A 25,658-nucleotide genomic window follows, 5' to 3' on the forward strand; every position below is an offset into this window, starting at 1 on the left:
ATCCATTTATGTTCCTTGTCCTCTGTTCAACCCAAATGTCAGCCATTGTACTGGTGGGTTGATTCATGGCATGTTCCTACTTTGAGGCACCATATCTTGGTGTATCCGTCTGTGTAGCCGTCCACTTTGTCTGTGTCTTAGACCCTGTGCCACAGGGAGTGTTATTTAAATCCTAAGTCTGTCTGAACACCTCACTAGGAATGTTAGATGAGGCTGCCACTTAGTTTCCTTTACATCAGAGGTGATGTAATAATTGTTAGAATTGTCCCAAGCATTTACTGCAGGATAATTATTGTGTGTGTAACTGCTCTTTTATATGCTGTGCAGGATAATTACTGTTTCTCTTTTGTTCCATGTGTGAAATGACTCTGGAGTGACTATTGATATGAGTGAAGTGCTTTGACATAATCCAACTAATGAAGTGAGGGAGGGGCAAAATGAAAAGCTACGGGAGAGTAAGAATAAATAGTTTTGAGGAGGAGGAAGTAACAATGCTCTCGGAGCGTAAAGTGCTACGATGGCTTCAGCTCAATGAACAAGGTTGTCTCTTGTGCTTTATCTGATCATGTGATGAGTCTGATTTCAGAACTGCAAATCGCTTCATTACTTCAGGGCGAGAGATGATATTGTTGATAACACTTTTCTGCTCGTGTCAGTGTTGTAGGTGAATTGCGGGCGGCGGGTAGCCTAGCGGTTAGCGCTTTGGGCCAGTAACTAAAAGGTCTCTGGTTCGGAAACCCGAGCCGACGAGGTAAAAACGAGTCTCTACCCTTGAGCAAGGCACTTAAACCCCATTTGCTCCTGGGGCGCTGTACTACTATGGCTGACCCTATAAAGCACCACATTTCACTGCACCTATCCAGTGTATGTGACAATAACGTATTGTGGATTAGGTTTGCCCTGGGTGTGTTGACTGCTATATAGGGGAACAGTTGGCTAGGGTTATAAGCTGGTCAGGAGTGGTTTAGGGGGAACCTAAGTGCTATCTGAATTTGCAAGGTGCAGACTGACGGAACCCAAGTGACTGTAGGCTAAAGCAAGTGTGTGCTGCTACATTCTTTTCCACAGGTGATTTGTCTGTTGCGTGGTCAGAGTACTGTGGGTTGGGTTATGGCTAGCCTGCAGTGGGAACCATGTAAGGTTGTGCCCAGACAGTGGTTAACCTGTGGGTTAGAGAGTCTTGTCATGGCCAACCAGTAGTAGCCTGTGCTGTGTGCACTCATGTTACAGCTTCTGTGGCCTGTCAGTCTGGGGCTATTCTGGGGGTTGGGACAGCAGTAGACCTGGCTGGCAGCTCCTCAGGCTCACCAATTCTGTCTGACTGGCCTCAGAACAGCTATAAGCACAGGTGTATGTATTCTTGCGTTTCTGCAATATGCATGTTTGTATATGCCTACCTGTCTCTGTGTGGCACATAGAGCTCCTCCCGTGCAGTATCAGATGGAAGATGGCCCAACCAGGGGAATGTGAGAAGGGGACACAGTCAGAGTTGCTGAAGGCTCTAATGGAGGACTCTGGTTAAAGGGAGATGTCATTTTTGCATCCCAAATGGCACCCTAACCCCCATGGGGCTCTGGTCAAAAGTAGGGACCATGTAGGGAATAGCATGCAATATGGAACATACACAGTAGCCCTGATGATTAATTGGTGATCTGGCCACACTCTGGGATTTACAAGGGGCACGGAGTGGAAAATCGGTCTTTCATCACTGGCATACTCACTGGCTTACTCTTGGGATGTGTGGGATATTGAGTGGTTGAAATGCCAAGTTTTCAGAGTGTTTTGGTTGGTCCACTCAACCAAAACAAGTAACCAAAGCAAAGACAAACCAACAAAGTACCCAAGTGCAGAGCAAGGAAAGTGTTGTCTTAGTCCTGAAACATCGGGTTAATAATTGTGATTGAAGAAGGCCTTCAGTGATCATTGAGGGTTTCAATGGGATGAGAATATGTAGTCTTTATTAGGCCAAGTTCCTTTTTGTTTTTAATGATAGTTATGGAATAAATCCACATTTACAAAGCTATTTCTGAAGTGGTTTTGCCTAGTGGCTGGAAAATATTGCTGAATGGCAGGAAATGTTGCTCTTCAGCCAACCGTTTGTGCCCTTTTGCCTAGATTTTTGGGAGTATTCATCTTCTAGCAGAGTTGGGCTGTGGTTGGAGTGGTATTCTGGCCATATTACCCCCCTGGGTGTTGTTAATCTTGAAGGGAGGATGCCCTGGCTATAGAAAATATGTCCTCTTGGTTCAAGCCAATTGTGTAGTTGAGAACCATGTGTCTGAGAGTAAAAATACACCCGTTGGTGTTTGGCTGAAACAACTACTCTCACTGGCTGTCATGAACTTTAGTACAGATTCTGCTAGTGAAATGTCATGGGCAGCTTTGTTCTGTTCTCTTGTTCATCATTCAATGTGTTATGCACATGAGGGCTGTTGCTTCATTTTGACCACTTATAAAATCTAAGTCTAGGAATGATGAAAGTATAGTATGTGGTTTGAATGGCTCAGTGAGTTTGAACACGCTGGGAACACCAGGGGTGTATTTGTTGGATCCTGTGGCAAAATGTTTTGTCTGTTTGCAACGAAAATTAATGTTTTTATATTGGACAAATTCAGGTAGGTTAACAGTCTCGTTGCAAAACGGTTTGCAACAGACAATGTTTTGCAGCTGTCTGCGACTAGTAAATATGCCCCACAGGCAGCATTTACACAGGCAGCCGAATTCAGGGGGATTCACTGTGTCTAAGCAACAACAACAGGAACTAATAACATCTTCCTGACAAGCAAACACTACAAATAAACGGAATTATAGCCCCTCTGACAAATAACATGTATTATCTCAGGGTGTAAATATATCCACTTTTTTTTTCCGTTTGTGCAGCAGAATATTTTTCTATGTGAAAATCACTTGTCTGGTGGTCAGATTGGTTGTGTAGAACTTGCAGGAGCCTAGATAATGGCAACATCTGAGAGAAGTGAACTTTGTCAGCCACATCGGAGCGCCTGATGAATTCTGAAGCGACTTCGCCAATACTTGAAAAAAGGGCTGCCATCATTAATAATGACTGTTAGATATTGTGTTGCAGTGATGTTTGCTCTGAATGGTATTGGTTCTGTCTGAGAGACTTCTCTTGCGTTCTGTGCAACAGAGTCGGGGTATATGCAGCAGTTTGGGCCGCCTGGCTCGTTGCGAACTGTGACTTTCTTCCTAACAAAGACGGCCAACTTCGCCAAATGATTTAACAAAAAGCGCATTTGCGAAAAAAGCATAATCATTGCACGAATGTACCTAACCATAAACACCAGTGCCTTGCTTAAAATCAATACACAGAAGTATATATTTTTAAACCTGCATATTTAGTTAAAAGAAATTAATGTTAGCAGGCAATATTAAACAAGGGAAATTGTCACTTCTCTTGCATTCATTGCACGCAGAGTCAGGAATATGCAACAGTTTGGGCAGCCTGGCTCATTGCGAACTAATTTGCCAGATTTGTACGTAATTATGACATAACCTTGAAGGTTGTGCAAAGTAACAGGAATATTTAGACTTATGGATGATACCCGTTACATAAAATACAGAACGGTTCCGTATTTCACTGAAAGAATATACGTTTTATTTTCGAAATTATAGTTTGACCATATTAATGATCTATGGCTTGTATTTCTGTGTTATTATGTTATAATTAGGTTTATGATTTGATATCTGATAGAGCAGTCTGACTGAGCGGTGGTAGGCAACAGCAGGCTCGTAAGCATTCATTCAAACAGCACCTTTGTGCTTTTGCCAGCAGCTCTTTGCAATGCTTCAAGCATTGCGCTGTTTATGACTTCAAGCCTATCAACTCCCGAGATTAGGCTGGTGTAACCAATGTGAAATGGCTAGCTAGTTAGCGGGGTGTGCGCTAATAGCGTTTCAAATGTCACTCTGAGACTTGGAGTAGTTCCCCTTGCTCTGCAAGGGCCGCGGCTTTTGTGGAGCGATGGGTAACGATGCTTTGAGGGTGGCTGTTGTCGATGTGTTCCTGTTTCGAGCCCAGGTAGGGGCGAAGAGAGGCACGGAAGCTATACTGTTACACTGGCAATACTAAAGTGCCTATAAGAACATCCAATAGTCAAAGGTTAATGAAATACAAATGTTATAGAGCGAAATAGTCCTATAATTCCTATAATAACCTCAACCTAAAACTTCTTACCTGGGAATATTGAAGACTCATGTTAAAAGGAACCACCAGCTTTCATATGTTCTCATGTTCTGAGCAAGGAGCTTAAATGTTAGCTTTTCTACATGGCACATATTGCACTTTTATTTCTCCAACACTTTGTTTTTGCATTATTTAAACTAAATTGAACATGTTTCATTATTTATTTGAGGCTAAATTGATTTTATTGATGTATTATATTAAGTTAAAATAAGTGTTCATTCAGTATTGTTGTAATTGTCATTATTATAAATAAAAAAATTGGCCGATTTTAATTGGTATCGGCTTTATTTGGTCCTCCAGTAATCGGTATCGGCGTTGAAAAATCATAATCGGTCGACCTCTACTTTCTGTAGGTCGGCTATAGCAAGTCTCTTTGCTGTTCAGTGGTTAGTGCTGTGGAGTGGTGATCATTCACTGAGAGAGCAGATATCATGAGTAAATTACTGTAAACAAACAGGCTTTTCTTCACCAGATGGTCAAGGTACTCTTGTAAGAGGAAGGCAAGAAAGTACAGTACATTAAAAAGCCTTAGAGTTAAGAAAGATAAGCACCCGAGTGTATTCTTCTTCTATGAGAGCAGTTGATTTATTCAGGCAAGCTGAGCAAATGTTCAATGCAGACAGTCACTGCTGATAGGCGGGGGAATGGGTTATGGTAGCTGCTCAGACTGTCCCTTTTGCCTGTTTTAAATATGGCTCATCTCGGCATTTACTTCTGTCTCTGTTTGTCTTTTTATATCTCCATCCTCTGTGTGTTCAGTCTCTGGGCTCCTGGAATTGTAGTTAGAGAAAAGTGTTCTAATAAATATCTGAACGGGCAAACACAAGGACACCCGTCCAAGGAGTGCTGTGCATGCGGTCTCTCTCTGTAGGCTCAGGTGGTCAAGGTCAACGTTGGAAGTACCGGGCTGGCTCCACTGTTTGTTCTGCCATGTGCAGCATTGCTTCTCTCTGATCCCCTTTAGAGTGATTAACTGTTTCCTCTCCTGCTAGGTCAAGATGACTTTGTTTATAAAACAATCTCAGCCAACCCCTTCTGCACTGCATGTCTGCCTTTATGTCACGTCATTCAAATCACTTTCCTTTAGTGTTTTGTATTATTGACTCGGTCTTGGCCTCTCTTTCTCCTCCTTTATTACTCTCTCCTTTTTCTTATCCCCCTTCTCTTCAGTTTTTCAGGTATGTCTTGGCGCTCTTACGTTCTCTGCTCTTGATATTTTTTTCTGTCTGAGCTTTAGACAAGCTATTTACTGTGAGGGCTTTCAACAGCTAATCAGTATACTCACTTATGTCTTCATCCGGAGAGGTGCAGCGGTCTAAGGCACGGCATAGAAGTTCTAGAGGGATCACTACAGACCCTGGTTCGATCCTGGGCTTTATCACATAGGGCGGCGCACAATAGGCCCAGTGTCATCCTAGTTATGGTTTGGCCAGTCATTGTAAATGAGAATTTGTTCTTAACTGACTTGCCTAGTTAAATAAAGGTTAAATAAAAAAATTGGACACTGGTGAGGTCTAGAATGTTATATGCAAATGATTGCTGCAGCATATGAGTTTCCTCTGTTAGACCTAAACTTCCATCTGTTTCACATGGTGGTTATTGTTTGCTCATATTTGTCGCTCCACTTTGAAATGTTAATCTGGTAGATGATGTATACCACAAACCTCTATGAACAGAATCTTAAGGAATGCTACTGTTTACATTTTTAAATAGTATTATTCTGAATTTTAAGGTTCTGTTTTATTGAGACATAGAGGGAAGACTGAGGAGTGACTGAAGGGGGAAGAAATCGATAGTTACATATCGGCTATTATTTTTGACGATATTGCAATATTTTTGTGATTTTTTGTTTTGTTTTGTTTGTTGTTGCTGTTCCTGCACCAAAACTTCAGTACTTTTCTTTCATAGCTTTTGTTCTCAATATCCTTTATAAATAGGATGTCAATTTGTTTTCCGCACTTTTATTTCCATTACTGATCAAAGCTTGTTTTGTCAAGGCTCTCTTGTCCCTCCGCAGCACACACACGGTGAGCAGTATGTCTGGGACAACGAATCGCAATAAAATCACAGTATGGAATCGTAGTACATACAATGCATTCAGAAAGTATTCATAACCCTTCACTTTTCCCACATTTAGTTATTTACAGCCTTTCTACAGCCATTCTAAAATGGATTTAATTAATTGTTTTCTTCAAATCTACACACAATATCCCCTAATGACAAAGCTAATTCATATTAAAAGAACATATTAAAAGAACTTGCTAAATTGAGCTCGGGTGCATCCTGTTTCCATTGATCACCCTTGATCTTTCTACAACTTGATTGGAATCCACCTGTGGTAAATTGAATTGATTGGACATGATTTGGAAAGGCACACACCAGTCTACATAAAGGTCCCACAGTTGACGGTGCATGTCAGAGCAAAAACCAAGCCATGAGGTCGAAGGAATTGTCCGTAGAGCTTCGAGACTGGATTGTGTCGCAGTACATATTTTTTTGGCACCTAAGAATGGTAATAATCTCGTATTGTGAGGTCTGTGGAAATTTCGAGCCCTGGAAGACATACAGTACAGAAATGAGAGCCTGTACCTGGAGGTGAACCCTTATCTTCAGTGTGAACTAATGTTGTGGCAGTGTTATCCACTACTCGGGCAGGAATATGCACTCTATCAGATGGTGGTGCTTTCTTCAGCAATCCACTAATATGCTGTTGGCTACATGGTGACCCTTACGTCATCTGAGAGGTAGTCCACTAAATGTGATCCACCAACTGTCATAGGCAGACAATTCACTTCTGGCCATATATATAGGCTGTAAGGTTCCAGTGACCTCATCTACAGAGTTAGTCAACAGAGCTGGCCGCCTCCTCAAGCAGTTCACCCACTTCCACTCACTCCGCTTGCTCATGAAAGAAGCAGTGTCTCTGCTTTGCTGTGGCAACAAAAGACTGTTGGTACTGTCCACTGAATATGGAGGGGGGAGGAGAGGAGCCCGTGAACGATGTTGGGTGATGCATGGCTCAGAGCAGCGAGCTGCACTCGAATGCAGGCGGAATAGAATGACAGGTCAAGGGTCGTACAGACGTCAACTGTTCACTGTGTCCAAATCCCACTTGTTTTTTGAGGAGTTTTGTATGCAAATGCTTCTGGGAATACCGACATCTATTTTAATAACAAAAAATAAACAATGTTGACTTCCTGTAGCACAGTTCTGTATCTTTTGAGATACAGTATGTAACATCGGTAAATAACAGGTCTGTTTGGACAAACTAGATCATTTAACTTTAACTACCACCTTGATACAGAACTGCTCTACGACATGACTTTTATGACATGTGCAGATGGAAAACCGTTGACTGCTTTTCTTTCTGGATTTGTAGCTGTTTGGTCCTGGTTACTCTCTTGAGCTGAGCTACATACCACATTTTTGAGGGTCGGCCTGAGCTTGGAATTATTTGACCCCAGAGGTTATGGTTAACTTGTACCTACTCCTTAGTCCATGTCCCTCAATAACAGATTTGTCAATTGCTGAACAAGACAGACAGGCAGATTGTTGACAGTTGTCATAACCCTGCAGGGTGATAAGGTTTTACCTGTAATTGTTTTAAGAAAGTTGTGTTTTATCCCTAAGCTGCTTAGATGTCACTGAGTAATGATCAGTGTCTCCTAAATTACACAGCACCCTGTTACATCACTGTTATTCATCTCTGATTTTTATTTAACACCTGGGCTTTCAAATAGTCCCAAATCCTTCTCACACGCTTCCTGATAGGCTGGGATAGGAAAGCACCGGGTTGTGTTTATTATACACCAAACAGAAGAAATCTGTCAGAAATAGGTAGGGACAACTTGGACTTGTCCAATAAGAAACTCTTTATTGTTTTCCATTGCAGCAGTTCATTCCAAAAGGTGCTTTGTTTTGGTTTAAATGCATTGTTTTTAGAGTGGGCTTTTGAAGTTGTTTTGTTTATGTTGGAAAGTAAAAATGTGTGAGGGGTGGGTGAGATTACAGACTAGTGACATGAATGCAATTTACTGTAAACACAATGTTTAATCACCTACCTGAATGTTTGTGTGTGTATATATATATGTATATATATATACAGTGCCTTGCGAAAGTATTCGGCCCCCTTGAACTTTGCGACCTTTTGCCACATTTCAGGCTTCAAACAAAAAGATATAAAACTATTTTTTTGTGAAGAATCAACAACAAGTGGGACACAATCATGAAGTGGAATGACATTTATTGGATATTTCAAACTTTTAACAAATCAAAAACTGAAAAATTGGGCGTGCAAAATATTTTGACTTAGATAAAGTACGGAACGGTTCCGTATTTCACTGAAAGAATAAACGTCTTGTTTTCGAGATGATAGTTTCCGGATTCGGCCATATTAATGATCTACGGCTTGTATTTCTGTGTGTTGTCATGTTATAATTAAGTCTATGATTTGATAGAGCTGTCTGACTGAGCGATGGTAGGCAGCAGCAGGCTAGTAAGCATTCATTCAAACAGCACTTTTGTGCGTTTGCCAGCAGCTGTTTGACTTCAAGCCTATCAACTCCCGAGATTAGGCTGGTGTAACCGATGTGAAATGGATAGCTAGTTAGCGGGGTGTGCGCTGATAGTGTTTCAAACGTCACTCGCTCTAAGACTTGGAGTAGTTGTTTCCCTTGCTCTGCATGGGTAACGCTGCTTCGAGCGTGGCTGTTGTCGTTGTGTTCCTGGTTCGAGCCCAGGTAGGAGTGAGGAGAGGTACGGAAGCTATACTGGTACACTGGCAATACTATAGTGCCTATAAGAACATCCAATAGTCAAAGGTTAATGAAATACAAATGGTATAGAGAGAAATAGTCCTATAATTCCGATAATAACTTCAACCTAAAACGTCTTACCCGGGAATATTGAAGACTCATGTTAAAAGGAACCACCAGCTTTCATATGTTCTAATGTTCTGAGCAAGGAACTCAAACGTTAACTTTCTTACATGGCACAAATTGCACTTTTACTTTCTTCTCTAACACTTTGTTTTTTGCATTATTTAAACCAAATTGAACATGTTTCATTATCTATTCGAGGCTAAATTGATTTTGATGTATTATATTAAGTTAAAATAAGTGTTCATTCAGTATTGTTGTAATTGTCATTATTACAAATAAATATAAAAATTCAGCCGATTTAATCGGAATCTGCTTTTTTAGGTCCTCCAATAATCTGTATCGGCGTTGAAAAATCATAATCGGTTGACCTCTAATCTACAGTCGTGGCCAAAAGTTTTGAGAATGACACATATTAATTTCCACAAAGTTTGCTGCTTCAGTGTCTTCAGATATTTTTGTCAGATGTTACTACTGAAGTTTAATTACAAGCATTTCATAAGTGTCAAAGGCTTTTATTGACAATTACATGAAGTTGATGCATAGAGTCAATATTTGCAGTGTTGACCCTTCTTTTTCAAGAGCTCTGCAATCCGCCCTGGCGTGCTGTCCCTCCTATATTGACTTCTGGGCCACATGACTGATGGCAGCAATTCTAGCATAATCAATGCTTGGAGATTGTCAGAATTTGTGGGTTTTTGTTTGTCCACCCGCCTCTTGAGGATTGACCACAAGTTCTCAATGGGATTAAGGTCTGGGGAGTTTCCTGGCCATGGACCAAAAATATCGATGATTTGTTCCCCGAGGAACAAAACTGTTCCTGGATGGTTGGGAGAAGTTGCTCTCGGAGGATATGTTGGTGCCGTTCTTTATTTATGGCTGTGTTCTTAGGCAAAATTGTGAGTGAGGCCCACTCCCTTGGCTGAGAAGCAACCCCACACATGAATGGTCTCAGGATGCTTTACTGTTGTCATGACACAGGACTTGATGTAGAGCTCACCTTGTGTTCTCTGGACAAGTTTTTTTCCAGATGCCCCAAACAATTGGAAAGGGGATTCATCCACTCAGCAAGGAAGAAGCCACTGCTCCAAAACCACCATAACAAAAGCCTGATTACGGTTTGCAACAGCACATGTGGACTAAGATAGTACTTTTTGGAGAAATGTCCTCTGGTCTGATGAAACAAAAATAGGAATGTTTGGCCAAAGTGACCACTATGTTTGGAGGCGAAAGGAGGAGGGCTGCAAGCCGAAGAACACCATCCGACTGTTAAGAACGGGGGTGGCAGCACCATGGTGTGGGGCTGCTTTGCTGCAGGAGGGACTGATGCACTTCACAAAATAGGTGGCATCATGAGCTAGGAAAATGGTGGTTATATTGAAGCAACATCTCAAGAAGTTGTGGCAAAATGGCTTAAGGACAACAAAGTTGAGGTATTGAAGAGGCCATCACAAAGCCCGAACCTCAATCCTGAAAAAGAACTCGGAACTGAAAAAGCGTGTGAGCAAGGAGGTCTACAATCTTTACAATAATTAAAAGTGAGGAATATTTTAAAATGGAATTTAGATGTATTTGGCTGTAATTGGCTGTATTTGGCTAAGGTTTATGTCATTTTCCGACTTCAACTCTATGTATGTATATTTAAAAACATACAGATGACAGTATACAGCTACAAACAAACATCAACGACATCTTACCTGCCCAGACCCACTTGTTCACGCCCCCTGCACCATTTTGTTTCTCTGTCGCCCACACACTTTCAACATTTAGATTATAAAGCATTTTATCTTTCCATTGTTGATTTGGTTGTATTCCAGTTTTTAAATATGTTTTTTCAAGATTGACGAGAAAAGTATCGTCGAACCCATCGGTTATCTCACTACACCCTCATATGCATGTCTCGAAATATGCAGACCAATAGATTAGAAGTATATTTGCTTTGTAATACTTCTGACGGCCTAATTTCTAACTCCACCCATACATTTTGGGACATTTATGGCATTCCCAGAAGGGATAAATTATTGAGTCATTGTTAGTTTTACACTGAAGACTCTGCCCTTGTGCTGTAGAATTTGTGAATTTTGTCTCTTGTATAATAAATTCAACACATTAGTTTATACTGGATAAGCGTACATTTTCATTAACTTTCATTAGTTATGCGCCAACATTCTCTTCAGCTTGTGTTCTTCTCAGTTCTTGTTAAGTCTTAGTTCCAATGGTTTGTATTGTTTTCTAAGAGATTGTCAGTTGGATAGGCTCTCCAACGTGTTGTATGGCTTAACGATCATATGAATGTCTTTTTCCGACTCAAATAGGATTCCCTCAAGATTAGCCTGATGGTCAAAAGATGTGAAAATATCCACATTGGTCAGTCCAAAATGTACTTTTAATTATGTCATGAAAATACATGAATTTCCTATTACCAAGTCATTTACGGTTTCTATGCCTTTAGTTTTCCATGTGGGCCAATTTATCGGTGAATTCTGAACAGTTATTCAAGGATTGTTCCATAGGGTTGTGTTTTTAGGGAGTGATATTAGTTATTCTAGAGTACGCTTCATTTTCCTGCATATTGTTATAGTGTTCTTAACTATGAAGTTAATGTTCTTAGCTTTATCCTTAGAAAATAGACACTTAAAAAGATTCTGGGGATGAGCATGATGCATGTCTTCAATATGTTCCTCTTTGGTGCATTTAACTATATGTCCCAAATAAAAGCCCTGGGTTGCGAGTTGATACAATTCCAAGTCTGGAAGGTGACCCCCCCCCCCCCCGACTTAGGAAGAAGTAACATTTTCAAGAATATGTCCAATTTTATGATTTATTTGACAACATAAAGTCTGACAGAGTATACATTTTTTTAAAGAATGTCTTCGGTGGGTTGATTTGGTATTACCGAGAATAAATATACAAACTTTAGGAGCCATGCCATTCTCAAGAGAAGTATTCTTTCTGTAAGATTTATGGCTAGATTGTTCCATTTAATTAGATCTGTTTTCAGATTATGTTATGGGATAGTTATTTTTATATTTTTGTTGTCACTTATTAAGCATCCTAAGTATTTGATATTTTTGTGGTCCACTTAAAGGATTGCTGTAGATCATGAGTTATTCTTTTTATTTTTCCTACTGCCATTTAGTTCATTTTGTATCCTGAGTATTCTGAAAATATTTTTAGAATGTGGGACATTGAGTTTTCAATGCTGGTCAGGTATATTAGAAGTTTATTTTAAATTAATGTTTACAAATACCAACACCAATGTTTGCCTGTTACGTTTAGGTCCTGTCTTATTCTTTCTGCAAGCGGTTCAATTGCGTGTGCAAACAGGATGGAGAGAGGTCATCCCTGTCTTGTGCCCCACTCTAAAGCAAATTCATCAGATAATGTATTATTTGTCTATTTTTGCCTTAGGACATTTATATAATATTTTTTATTACATGTATTTCATCCGGAAAGTTGCAAAGTTTTGAATAGAACAGGCCATTCAAGATTGTTGAAAACCTTTTCGTCATCAACATCCATTATTGATAAATCTGTCATGTTTTTTTGCGTATTGTATTTAACTGAAACATTTTTTAAAATTTGTTTTATTTTTTTGAACCTTTTATTTAACCAGGTAGGCTAGTTGAGAACAAGTTCTCATTTGCGACTGTGACCTGGCCAAGATGAAGCAAAGCAGTTTGACACATACAACAACACAGTTACACATGGAATAAACAAACATACAATCAGTAATACAGTAGGAAAATCTATATACAGCATGTGCAAATAAGGTAGGATAAGAGCGGTAAGGCAATAAATAGGCCATGGTGGCAAAGTAATTACAATATAGCAATTAAACACTGGAATGGTAGGATGTGCAGAGGATGAATGTGCAAGTAGAGATACTGGGGTGCAAAGGAGCAAGATAAGTAAATACAGTATGGGCATGAGGTAGATTGGATGGGCTATTTACAGATGAGCTATGTACAGGTGCAGTGATCTGTGAGCTGCTCTGACAGCTGGTGCTTAAAGCTAGTGAGGGAGGTAAGAGTCTCCAGCTTCAGAGATTTTTGCAGTTCGTTCTAGTCATTGGCAGCAGAGAATTGGAAGGAGAGACTGCCAAACGTGGAATTGGCTTTGGGGATGTCCAGTGAGATATACCTGCTGGACCGCGTGCTACGGGTGGGTGCTGCTATGGTGACCAATGAGCTGAGATAAGGCGGGGCTTTACCTAGCAGAGGGCCAGCCAACGAGAGCATACAGGTAGCAGTGGTGGTTAGTATATGGGGCTTTGGTGACAAAACGGAATGCACTGTGATCAACTGCATCCAATTTGTTGAGTAGAGTGTTGGAGGCTATTTTGTAAATGACATCACTGAAGTTGATGATCGGTAGGATGGTCAGTTTTACGAGGGTATGTTTGGCAGCATGAGTGAAGGATGCTTTGTTGCGAAATAGGAAGCCGATTCTAGATTTAATTTTGGATTGAAGAGGTTTAACTTCTTGCGTCGAGCAATCCCGTATCCGGGAGCGTAATCATAGCCTCAAGGTCATTACCATAACGCAACGTTAACTATTCATGAAAATCGCAAATTTAAATGAAATAAATATATTGGCTCACAAGCTTAGCCTTTTGTTAACAACACTGTCATCTCAGATTTTCAAAATATGCTTTTCAACCATAGTTACACAAGCATTTGTGTAATAGTATTGATAGCTAGCATAGCATTAAGCCTAGCATTCAGTAGGCAACATTTTCACAAAAACAAGAAAAGCATTCAAATAAAATAATTTACCTTTGAAGAACTTCGAATGTTTTCAATGAGGAGTCTCAGTTAGATAGCAGATGTTCAGTTTTTCCAAAAATATTATTTGTGTAGGAGAAATCACTTCGTTTTGTTCATCACGTTTGGCTAAGAAAACCCCCCGAAAATTCAGTCATTACAACGCCAAACTTCTTTCCAAATTAACTCCATAATATCGACAAACATGGAAAACGTTGTTTAGAATCAATCCTCAAGGTGTTTTTCACATATCTATTCGATGATAAATCATTCGTGGCAGTTTGGTTTCTCCTCTGAACCAAATGGAAAAATGCACGCAGCTAGAGATTGTGCAATAATTTTGACGGAGCGGGCACCTGGTAAATGTAGTCTCTTATGGTCAATCTTCCAATGATATGCCTACAAATACGTCACAATGCTGCAGACACCTTGGGGAAACAACAGAAAGTGTAGGCTCATTCCTGGCGCATTCACAGCCATATAAGGAGACATTGGAACACAGCGCCTTCAGAATCTGGGGCATTTCCTGTTTGAAATTTCATCTTGGTTTCGCCTGTAGCATCATTTCTGTGGCACTCACATATAATATCTTTGCAGTTTTGGAAACGTCAGTGTTTTCTTTCCAAAGCTGTCAATTATATGCATAGTCGAGCATCTTTTCGTGACAAAATATCTTGTTTAAAACGGGAACGTTTTTTTTATCCAAAAATTAAAAGAGCGCCCCCTATATCGAAGAAGTTAATGTGAGTCGAGAAGGAGAGTTTACAGTCTAACCAGACACCTAGGTATTTGTAGTTGTCCACATATTCTAAATCAGAACCGTCCAGAGTAGTGATGCTGGACGGGGTGGGCAGGTGCAGGCAGCAATCGGTTGAAGAGCATGCATTTAGTTTTACTTGCATTTTAAGAGCAGTTGGAGGCCACGGAAGGAGAGTTGTATGGCATTTTAAGCTCGTCTGGAGTTAACAGTGTCTAACGAAGGGCCAGATGTTTACAGAATGGTGTCTGCGTAGAGGTGGATCAGAGAATCACCAGCAGTGAGAGCGACATCATTGATATATACATAGAAGAGAGTCAGCCCGAGATTTGAACCCTGTGGCACCCCCATAGACTGCCAGAGGCTGGACAGGCCCTCCGATTTGACATACTGTACTCTATCAGAGAAGTAGTTGGTGAACCAAGCGAGGCAATCATTTGAGAAACCAAGGCTGTAAGCCAATAAGAATGTTGTGATTGGCAGAGTCGAAAGCCTTAGCCAGGTCGATGAATATGGCTGCACAGTAATGTCTCTTATCGATGGTGGTTATGATATCGTTTAGGACCTTGAGCGTGGCTGAGGTGCACCCATGACCAGCTCTGAAACCAGATTGCATAGCGGAGAAGGTACGGTGAGATTCTAAATGGTCGGTAATCTGTTTAACTTGGCTTTCAAAGACCTTAGAAAGGCAGGGTAAAATAGATATAGGTCTGTAGCAGTTTGGGTCTAGATTGTCTCCCCCTTTGAAAAGGGGGATGACTGCGGCAGTTTTCCAGTCTATGGGAATTTCAGACGATACGAAAGAGAGGTTGAACAGGCTAGTAATAGGGGTTGCAACAATTTCTGCTGATAAATTTAGAGGTTCCAGATTGTCTAGCCCGGCTGATTTGTAGGGGCCAGATTTTGCAGCTCTTTCAGAACAACAGCTATCTGGATTTGGGTGAAGGAGAAGTGGGGGAGGTTTGGGCGAGTTGCTGTGGGGAGCGCAGGGCAATTGACCGGGGTAGGGGTAGCCAGGTGGAAAGCATGGCCAGCCGTAGGAAAATGCTTATTGAAATTCTCAATTATTGTGGATTTATCGGTACTGACAGTGTTTCCTAGCCTCAGTGCAGTGGACAGCTGGGAGGAGGTGCTCTTATTCTCCGTGGACTTTAGTGTCCCAGAACATTTTTGAGTTTATTACAGGATGCAATTTTCTGTTTGAAAAGCTAGCCTCAGCTTTCCTAACTGCCTGTGTATATTGGTTCCTAACTTCCCTGAAGAGTTGCATATCACGGTGGCTATTCGATGCTAATGCAGACCGCCACAGGATGTTTTTGTGCTGGTCAAGGGCAGACAGGTCTGGAGTGAACCAAGGGCTATATCTATTCCTGGTTCTACATTTTTTTGAGTGGAGCATTCATATTTAACATGGTGAGGAAGGCACTTTTTTAAAGAATAACCAGGCATCCTCTACTGATGGGATGAGTTCAATGTCATTCCGGCATAACCCGGCAAGGTCAATTAAAATTCCTGTTTGCTGATGTGTTTTAGGGAGCGTTTGACAGTGATGAGGGGTGGTCGTTTGACCGCAGACCCATTACGGATGCAGGCAATGAGGCAGTGATCGCTGAGATCTTGGTTGAAAACAGCAGAGGTGTATTTGGAGGGTGAGTTAGTTAGGATGATATCTATGAGGGTACCCGTGTTTATGGATTTGGGGTTGTACCTGGTAGGTTCATAGATAATTTGTGTGAGATTGAGGGCATCAAGCTTAGATTGTAGGACTGCTGGGGTGTTAAGCATGTCCCAGTTTAGGTCACCGAGCAGCACGAGCTCAGAAGATAGATGGGGGGGCAATCAATTCACATATGGTGTCCAGGGCACAGCTGGGGGCAGAGGGTGGTCTATAGCAAGCGGCAACGGTGATAGACTTGTTTCTGGAAAGGTTAATTTTTAGAAGTAGAAGCTTGAATTGTTTTGGTACAGACCTGGATAGTAAGATGGCATGCAGAGTTCCATCTCTGTAGTAGATTTCAACACCGCCCCCTTTGGCAGTTCTATCTTGGCGGAAAATGTTATAGTTGGGGATGGAAATTTCAGAGTTTTTGGTGGTTTTCCTACGCCAGGATTCAGACACCCGGGTTGGCAGAATGTGCTTAAGCAGTGAATAAAGCAAACTTAGGGATTAGGCTTCTAATGTTAACATGCATGAAACCAAGGCTTTTACGGTTACTGAAGTCAACAAATGAGAGCACCTGTGGAGTAGGAGTGGTGCTAGGCACTGCAGGTCCTGGATTAACCTCTACATCACCAGAGGAGGAGTAGTATAAGGGTACAGCAAAAGACTATAAGAACTGGCTGTCTAGCACATTCGGAACAGAGAGTAAAGGGAGCAGGTTTCTGGGCACGATAGCATGAGTGGGTTTCAGGAGTAGCCCAGGAGAAATAGCCGGGAGATGGGGCTAGCATGGGCTAGCTCCAAGCTAGTTGGTGCTAGCTCCAGGACAGAAATGTTAGCCAGGAGTAGTCAGCCCGTGTTGCGGTTCGCTTGCTGCGATGATCCAGATGAAAAGTTTGAGTTTGGTAGGAATCCGGGGATATGGAGAGAGAAATAGGTCCGGTATGCTTTGGTTTGAAACGCGTTGTACCAACTGGCGAGAGTTTTCTGAGCTAACGGTTAGCTGATGACCTCTAGCAGTGGTTAACTGACTGATAGCTGATGGCTAGTTAGCTAGCTTCAGTTGATGTATTCCAGTTTGGAGGTAAATAGAAATACTTTAGAAAGAAAACTGATCCACACCACATTGGGTGAGGCAGGTTGCAGGAGAGTGTTTTGAAGTTGAGGTTTAGGAAAAATATTTAAAAGAGTGTGAAGAAAAATATATAAAAAGATATATACATGGGACAAGACTGACTGCTATGCCATCTTGGACAAAAATGTTCTTGTATTTGTAAGTGTACATTTTTCATAAACCCTGTTTGATTAATAAGTACGATGAGACCATTTTATTGCCAATGAGCATTATTTATTTTATTTTCACAATTCATTAAACTAATGGGTCTGTAGTCACTAGGGGACTCTCCAGATTGTGCTGGTTTTAATAGAATTGAAATAACTTTTTTATTATTTCAAGGGAAATGGATGTTTACGATTCAAACTCCTGGCTATTGTCAGTCATCTTTTTCTCATACTGTAGCACAATGTTTTATTATTATTATTATTATTATTATATAAATAGAAGTTGATCCAGTGGTCAGAATATGAATCATACACCGCCCCAATGCATTCTGGTTGTTTTATGACTCAATTTGTTTTTATTTAACTTGGCTGTACTCTGGAGCAGAAAGTCTGGCCGCAGCCCAAATATGACCTAATTTAATTTTACTGTGGTTGTTTAAAGTCCATCTGTTAAGTCTTATCTGCTTTTTTCACCACCCTGCATCTGGTTAATAATCAATAGGTAAGGAATAGGGGATATTTGAATACTCACAATGGCGGAATGGCACCCAAATATTATTTGTTAGCCATATTTTATACACAAAAAACTGCCTGTAGCTCATTGTTTGTACGATATTGCTGCGGAATTGAATGGTAGGAATGCACATGCAGAAACAGACCTACATCACAATATACAGAAATAATCAAATATTACAGTGGTCTTTTTATTGAATCGCATTACCTTTTCAAAACTTTAACCAGATACTAAACCAGGACTCTCCAGCCCTGTTCCTGTTCAACCAGCTAATTATTAGAATCAGGTGCTCTAGATTAGGGTTGGAGTGAAAACCTACAGGACGCTAGCTCTTCAGAAACAGGATTGGAGAGCCCTTAAGTTGGGCCTCCAGTTAGGGAGCACTAAGGCCTAGCTGGGTCAATTTGGGATTCTGTGATGTGTTATTATAACACATTAGTTAAGGTTTACTAAAGTTCAAGTTGTCACGAAGACCTGCTGTTTTCAAAAAGTGAAATAACACAAAGGTAAACAAAGAACAGGATGGTTGAATTTGGAGAATCTAACTATTGATCCTTTGTGATACTACCGTTCAGACCAATAAAGAGCGTTGTCTGGCTGTGGTGGAGAGGGCCGATAATTTGAGAGCACCATCTGTGTCAGTGAACAACACTAAATACTTCATCTTTGAGACCTCTTCCTCTCCATATTGTTCTTTACATAGGTGTTGCCTACAGTACACACCCGCCCATTGTCTGTTTCAAAAACAACATGCATTGAAGATAGATTGGTGTAATATGTCAGAGCATATTCTTATGTAATCACATCATAGTTGATCTCCTATTGTATACATTCAGATATCAACACAGCCTTGTGGCATGAAATTCAACCCCTTGTTTATGGGTATTACTGTACGCCTATATGCACCTAAGCTGTGTTCGAATACCCATACTAACATCCTGTATACTACATAATGAGTATATACTATTAGTTCATTTTAGTATACTGTAAATGAGCTGTATCCTTTCAGTTGCACATTCTAGCCTTTCACCTGTCTACTGGAAGTTGATGCTGTTGCTATGCAACTTTTACTAGCTTGTCAGCATAACAAATTACTAGCTAGACATCTTACGACTTAATTTACAACGTCCATTGAGAACGCATAACGACTATACCGCTACGCTAAGAATGACATAAATAATCAAAACAATGAACGTTGTATAGCATATAGTTATTATACTGTTCAATGTATTAGTAGCTGAATATACCGGTACATATTGCTGAAATGATATGCTATGCGGTTGGTAAGGATAGCATAGCTAACAAATTGTCAGCAAACATAACGTTTGACTTATTTGAAAAGTCGTTACTTTATTACATTGCTCAACATTTTTTAAACATTTGCCATAATTAGTTAAGGCAATGAATTTGTATCTGCTCTCGTCAGACTTCTGCTTCTTTGTCAAATAGCTCTTAAACAGCCTGGAGGTGTTGGGTCATTATCCTTTTGAAAAACAGTCCTATTAAGAGCAAACCAGATGGGATGGCGTATCACTGCAGAATGCTTTGGTAGCCATGCTGGTCAAGTGTGCCTTGAATTCCTAATAAATCACTGACAGTGTCACCCAGCAAAGCACCATCACACCTCCTCCATGCTTTACGGTGGGAACCACACATGCAGAGGTCATCCATTCAACTACTCTGCATCTCACAAAGACATGGAGGTTGGAACCAAAAATCTATCATTTGGAGACCAAAGGACAGATTTCCACCTGTCTAATATCCATTTCTCGCGTTTCTTGGTGTCTTCTTCTCATTGGTGTCCTTTAGCAGCAATTCGTCCATGAAGGCCTGATTCACAGTCTCCTCATGAAGGCCTGATTCACAGTCTCCTCATGAAGGCCTGATTCACAGTCTCCTCATGATAGCCTGATTCACAGTCTCCTCATGAAGGCCTGATTCACAGTCTCCTCATGAAGGCCTGATTCACAGTCTCCTCATGAAGGCCTGATTCACAGTCTCCTCATGAAGGCCTGATTCACAGTCTCCTCATGAAGGCCTGATTCACAGTCTCCTCATGAAGGCCTGATTCACAGTCTCCTCATGAAGGCCTGATTCACAGTCTCCTCATGAAGGCCTGATTCACAGTCTCCTCATGAAGGCCTGATTCACAGTCTCCTCTGAACAGATGATGTGTGTCTGTTACTTGAACTCTGATGCACTTACTTGGGCTCCAATTTCTCAGGCTGGTAACTCAAATTCATTTATCCTCTGCAGCAGAGGTAACTCTGGGTCTTGCTTTCCTCTGGCGGTCCTCATGAGAGACAGTTTCATCACAGCGCTTGATGGTTTTTGCGGCTGCACTTGAAGAAACTTTATAAGTTCTTGAAATGTTCCCGTGTTCACTGGCCTTCATGTCTTAAAGTAATGATGGACTGTTTCTTTGCTTATTTGTGTTGTTCTTGACATAGCTCTATTTGGTAAAAGACCAAGTTATTATCTTCTGTATATTAACCCTCTAGGTGACCATCTCACGAAGCTGGTTCAGAGAATGCCAAGAGTGTTTAAAGCTGTCATCAAGGCAAAGGGTGGCTGCTTTGAAGAATCTCAAATATAAAATATATTTAACACTTGTTTTTGCTTACTACACGATTCCATGTGTTATTTCATAGTTTTGATGTTTTTGCTATTATTCTACAATGTAGAAAATAGTTCAAATAAAGAAAAACCCTTGAATGAATAGGTGTGTCAACTTTTTGACTGGTACTGTATCAATCAATCATTAATTTGTTAATGTCATCACACAGCATAAGAGTCATTCATGATTTGAAATGCAATCAAGCATTTTAGTTTTAAAATAAAGCAAGTCTTGAATAATTAGCTTAAACAGTAAATGAACTGTTCCTTTTCATGAATGAATGCGACTGTTTAGTTTTTGCGGTAATAAAGGTTTAACAAAATGTTTTTTTACAACATTCTGGTATACTTATTTATTTAGTGTTTACATTTGTTCCAAGCCATTGGTATTGTATTGTAATCTAACAGCACCTGCTTGGCACACGGAATATGCATTCAGTGCTGGCTCCGTACCTCCTTTTTCTTCATCTCCAGTATTTTCCACAACTGTCAAATGTATTCCTCACATCTGACTCTATTTTACCTAGGTATTTTTTTTTTTTACATATATAGACGCACCCTATGTGTTTTAATAAAATCAACTATATGCATTGAGCTTGTCTGATGCTTTAAGCTTACGGTTTGATGAAATAAGACGAATGCCTCTGATGCCAGAGATCTAGATAACCAGAAGGAACCACCTGAACCTGACCCAACTATTATCCTCCTGCTGGATTTAGTAGATTCTGCCATTATTCCCCTGAAGTTGCAGGTAATAGGCTACATGAGGAGTCTGCAGCCTTTCTCATGTTGAATGTCAATTTGTCTTCCCATTTTCTACCGATCTGCGTGCCAGTTATGGATTTCGTATGCACATTTTCGTGGAACAGTTTAAGTGAATTTGTCCTTATATCTTTAAATTATTGTCATGTGGTTAATCAACATTCTATCCAAATCCTAAATGAAAATGATACAAACCTAACTTCTGTTGCCAACTATGTAAAAAGTCTACATGGTCGACCAAGATTTTAGTTGTTGTCGGGGACAGTCCTACCTACTTCTTGTAGCAGTCATTATGCTATAGAAAATTAACACAGGACTCATCAACAGTCTCAAGCCCATCTGCTAGTGATTAGCCAGCTAATCTTTATATTTCAAGTTTAGCCAACTCTGGTCTATTTGCTCGTTAATAAGGTTGAATTGTTGTGAACACACCCTTCTGTCTGTTTCAAACTGTTTGAAAAGCATGTTAGCCTGTCCACTTTGTTCAGATGTTGAAAACAAGTGGCCTACCTTATTGAGAATGAGTTGCCAATTCCTTATTGTTTTATGCTGTTTTATGCAAAGGAGGCGAGACCAAAAATACAACATGAGAACAAGTGGACATAAACGCTCATAAAAACTACAAATAACAAAACCTTGATTCTTGCAATATAGGCATTTGGAATATCGCTCAAAAACATATATTGAATTAATCAAATGAATTTGATATATCACCCAGCTCTTGCCATGACCCACCAGTGTGGTTCTTGATCCACCATTTGGGATGCATTGAACTAACCTAACATCCTACTTTTCTCTCCTGCAGTTGGATAACATCCTGTACCCTCCGTCCATGCCTTTCCGCAAGTCCAGTAACCCTGAGGTGATCCACGGCCTCGCCCTCAAGTTTAAGAGGCAGCTCAGTGAGGACGGCAACAACCTCCGCAGGGGAAGCCTAGGAGGCGCTCTCACAGGTAACAATCATATCTACCCTGCAGGTGCACAATTCAGTACATGCACACATAGAAATGCAAGCATATATATACACACACGCATATGCAAACGTGTACTCATGCACACACATAAACACGAGCAAGAAGATGCTTCACTCTGACCATTTCCCAGTGAATTCGATATGAACGGTGAGCCATTCAATATGTTTTGTTTGGCCAGTAATGCAGTGAGGAGTAACCTGGGGCTGTACTCCGACCGGGGCACTAAGTAGGGATATCCTCTCCTGGCTGGTGTGTAATGAGTACTGGAGAGGAAGCCATTTCACTGAGAGGAAGAAAGGATCACCATTTTCCTCCCTGTCTCTGTCAGTCATCCTGTCTCCCCCAGGCTTTACAGCAAGGCACCGGATGCCATGGGGAGGGGACATGTCTTAGAACACCGGGGTCGTATTCAGCAGGGCATACTGTAGCATAACACTTTTCAACGGGAAACAGAAATCTGTGTTCTTAGTGGACAAGTTCAGGTTTTGCCTCCCAGTTTAAAATAAAAAAATAAAAGTATTTCTCCCTACTGAACAGGACCCAGGTAGAGAAGCAGATATGTGTCCTAAGTCTGTGATGAGGTAGATAACTGTTGCAGAGGGAAAAGGCATTCATGGAGATGTCCAACTAAAACAATTGGTGACTAGTTATGGTAGGCAGTCTGAAAGAAACACACACACACACACACAATCCATTTACAAAATGATGTTGCATGGTTTAATAACAGGAGACAAACAAACCCCCTACCTGAAGTATTCTCAAGATAAGTGCTTTTGTGCTGTGAGGTCACCATTCATGGAGATGGGTGAAAATCCTCTTCAGCATCACATCTCCATCGGCCTCTTTTGAAATGCATGAGGCAAGGCCCATTTGAAAGGCAGGACATTTTGGTAACGCAAGGCTCATGCATGTGTAATGCGCCTAGGCTTACTGTAGAGTCTTGTCACACAGCGCTCAATAGCCTCTTTTCATGAGCCAGGCTATTATACTCGTGGAAAGCGATTGCGAGAGTAAAGGAGATGGGACATATGGTTATTTCGACAGATAGGAAAGGCTAAATAGTTGTTTGAGTTGAGTGTAAAGCATGATGCAAGGACAACCACGTCACACACACTAAATTAAACGCATACACACAATAGGCAAACAGAACATTTTAGTTTCACCATGGTATTACCTACACTTGTTGGTTGTGACTTTAGTTGAATAGCTTCTCAGGGAGGTGTTGACGCTTGTTTTTGACGTTTCATTTGAACTCATCTGTTGCTCTCGTTTACATCGCCTCATCATTTGCAAATTTTAGGCACCCATTTCATCCGCCCATTTTATTTAATTTTGTCTTCACACCACCGTTGCGCTTCTCTGTAAGTGGTTGAATTCTTACTTGTCAGAGGACCAAATCCCGTCTTACACCACTGTCCCACCTCAGGACCAAATCCCGTTTTACACCACGGTCCCACCCCAGGACCAAATCCCGTCTTACACCACGGTCCCACCCCAGGACCAAATCCCGTCTTACACCACGGTCCCACCCCAGGACCAAATCCCGTCTTACACCACGGTCCCACCCCAGGACCAAATCCCGTCTTACACCACGGTCCCACCCCAGGACCAAATCCCACCCCAGGACCAAATCCCGTCTTACACCACGGTCCCACCCCAGGACCAAATCCCGTCTTACACCACGGTCCCACCCCAGGACCAAATCCCGTCTTACACCACGGTCCCACCCCAGGACCAAATCCCGTCTTACACCACGGTCCCACCCCAGGACCAAATCCCGTCTTACACCACGGTCCCACCCCAGGACCAAATCCCGTCTTACACCACAGTCCCACCCCAGGACCAAATCCCGTCTTACACCACGGTCCCACCCCAGGACCAAACCCCGTCTTACACCCCCCTCAGACGAGGTGAGCAGAGTGTCTCCCTCCCTTCTACCCACTCCTCCCTTTCACTCCTCCACTCTGCCAGGACTGTTAATCCTCCAATCTTGGCCGCTGATTTGCTGTGCTTCCTTCAACAGGAAATGGAAATAAACACATACATGGAAGTCTAGAGGGGATGAGAGGGATGATGAGAGGAGCCCGGAGGGTTACACACAATTCCAGGGAGACTAATTACTGCCAGGAGCGTCAATCACATAAAACCTAGTGTGACACAATAATCCAGACTACAAGGGCGTACACACACACACACACACACACACACACACACACACACACACACACACACACACACACACACACACACACACACACACACACACACACACACACACACACACACACACACACACCTTATTTGGGCTCTACGCTGCGTTGTTCCATAACGGAACAAAATGTGTTTGACGGTAATCGTACCACCTGTGGACCTACTGCCATCTAGCGACTGTTACTGGGAGAAAACACTTGGGGAAAGAAATTTATGAAAGGAGAAAATATTTCCCCTGGAAATATGTATTTATTCAGAGTTTGTTAATCTTAGGATTCTATTTATCAAACATTTCTTCAACATGCCCGTGCTCAGACACCATCTCCTCCTTTTCTATTTAATCATTTATTAATCTATGGGATTGCTTTCTTGTTTGAGGTATACTATAATAAAACAATATGTGTGTATATATATATATATATCTCGTAAATCAGTGTAAAAGTATCCTTCCTGTATATAATCTGGGTCTTTGTGCAAGTTCAGGTGTGCCTCGTGGTTGTGTAATGTTTGTAGCGTCACTGATCTCATAAGTGGATTGACTTTCACTGCTGCCTCATTTACCCCCTGTGAGCCTACTCTGTTTTAAGGAGAGGGGAAAGACCAGATTAGTTAATTTCTGTAAAGCACTCAGTGATAATGTCATTTGTGTTTTGTTTGACCTTGTGTTTATTATCCGTTCACATGGGAAATGGTGTGAGTAGGCCACAGGTATCCTCGTAGTGTGAATGTATCCTTGGCTTCTAGTATTTTTTTTCCCCACCCAAAGTAAAATCAGTAACATTTTTCTGTTTTTAAAGCTATTTTCCTACAATTCTACACATTCTACAATGTCTTATGCCTTGTTCTTATGCTCTTTGAGTGAGACAAACCTAATTAAATCAGTGGGGCCCCATGACATTCTCGCAGGCTGTCAAGTTTTTATTTGGGTCATTGTTAGTTCTCAAAGATTGTCTTGTTTAAAACTAAATATAGCTCCGTTATCTTTTCTGCATACTTCATATCTGATTTTCGTAGTTGAAGTTTCCACAGAACTTTT

At 41.2% G+C, this 25,658-nt stretch overlaps 1 protein-coding gene across 5 annotated transcripts in view; it reads left to right on the forward strand.

The window, feature by feature from the left end:
* Positions 1-25,658, forward strand: part of mast4 (microtubule associated serine/threonine kinase family member 4) — a 167,980-nt gene that overhangs the window by 20,380 nt on the left and 121,942 nt on the right. For all 5 annotated transcript variants that reach the window (XM_046370374.1, XM_046370372.1, XM_046370373.1 and 2 more), the window contains exon 2: positions 22,243-22,390. In XM_046370374.1, the coding sequence (XP_046226330.1) occupies positions 22,243-22,390 (148 nt within the window). The remainder of the gene's footprint in view (positions 1-22,242; positions 22,391-25,658) is intronic.

The sequence above is a fragment of the Oncorhynchus gorbuscha genome, linkage group LG11, assembly GCF_021184085.1.
Source record: "Oncorhynchus gorbuscha isolate QuinsamMale2020 ecotype Even-year linkage group LG11, OgorEven_v1.0, whole genome shotgun sequence".
Lineage (NCBI taxonomy): Eukaryota > Metazoa > Chordata > Actinopteri > Salmoniformes > Salmonidae > Oncorhynchus > Oncorhynchus gorbuscha.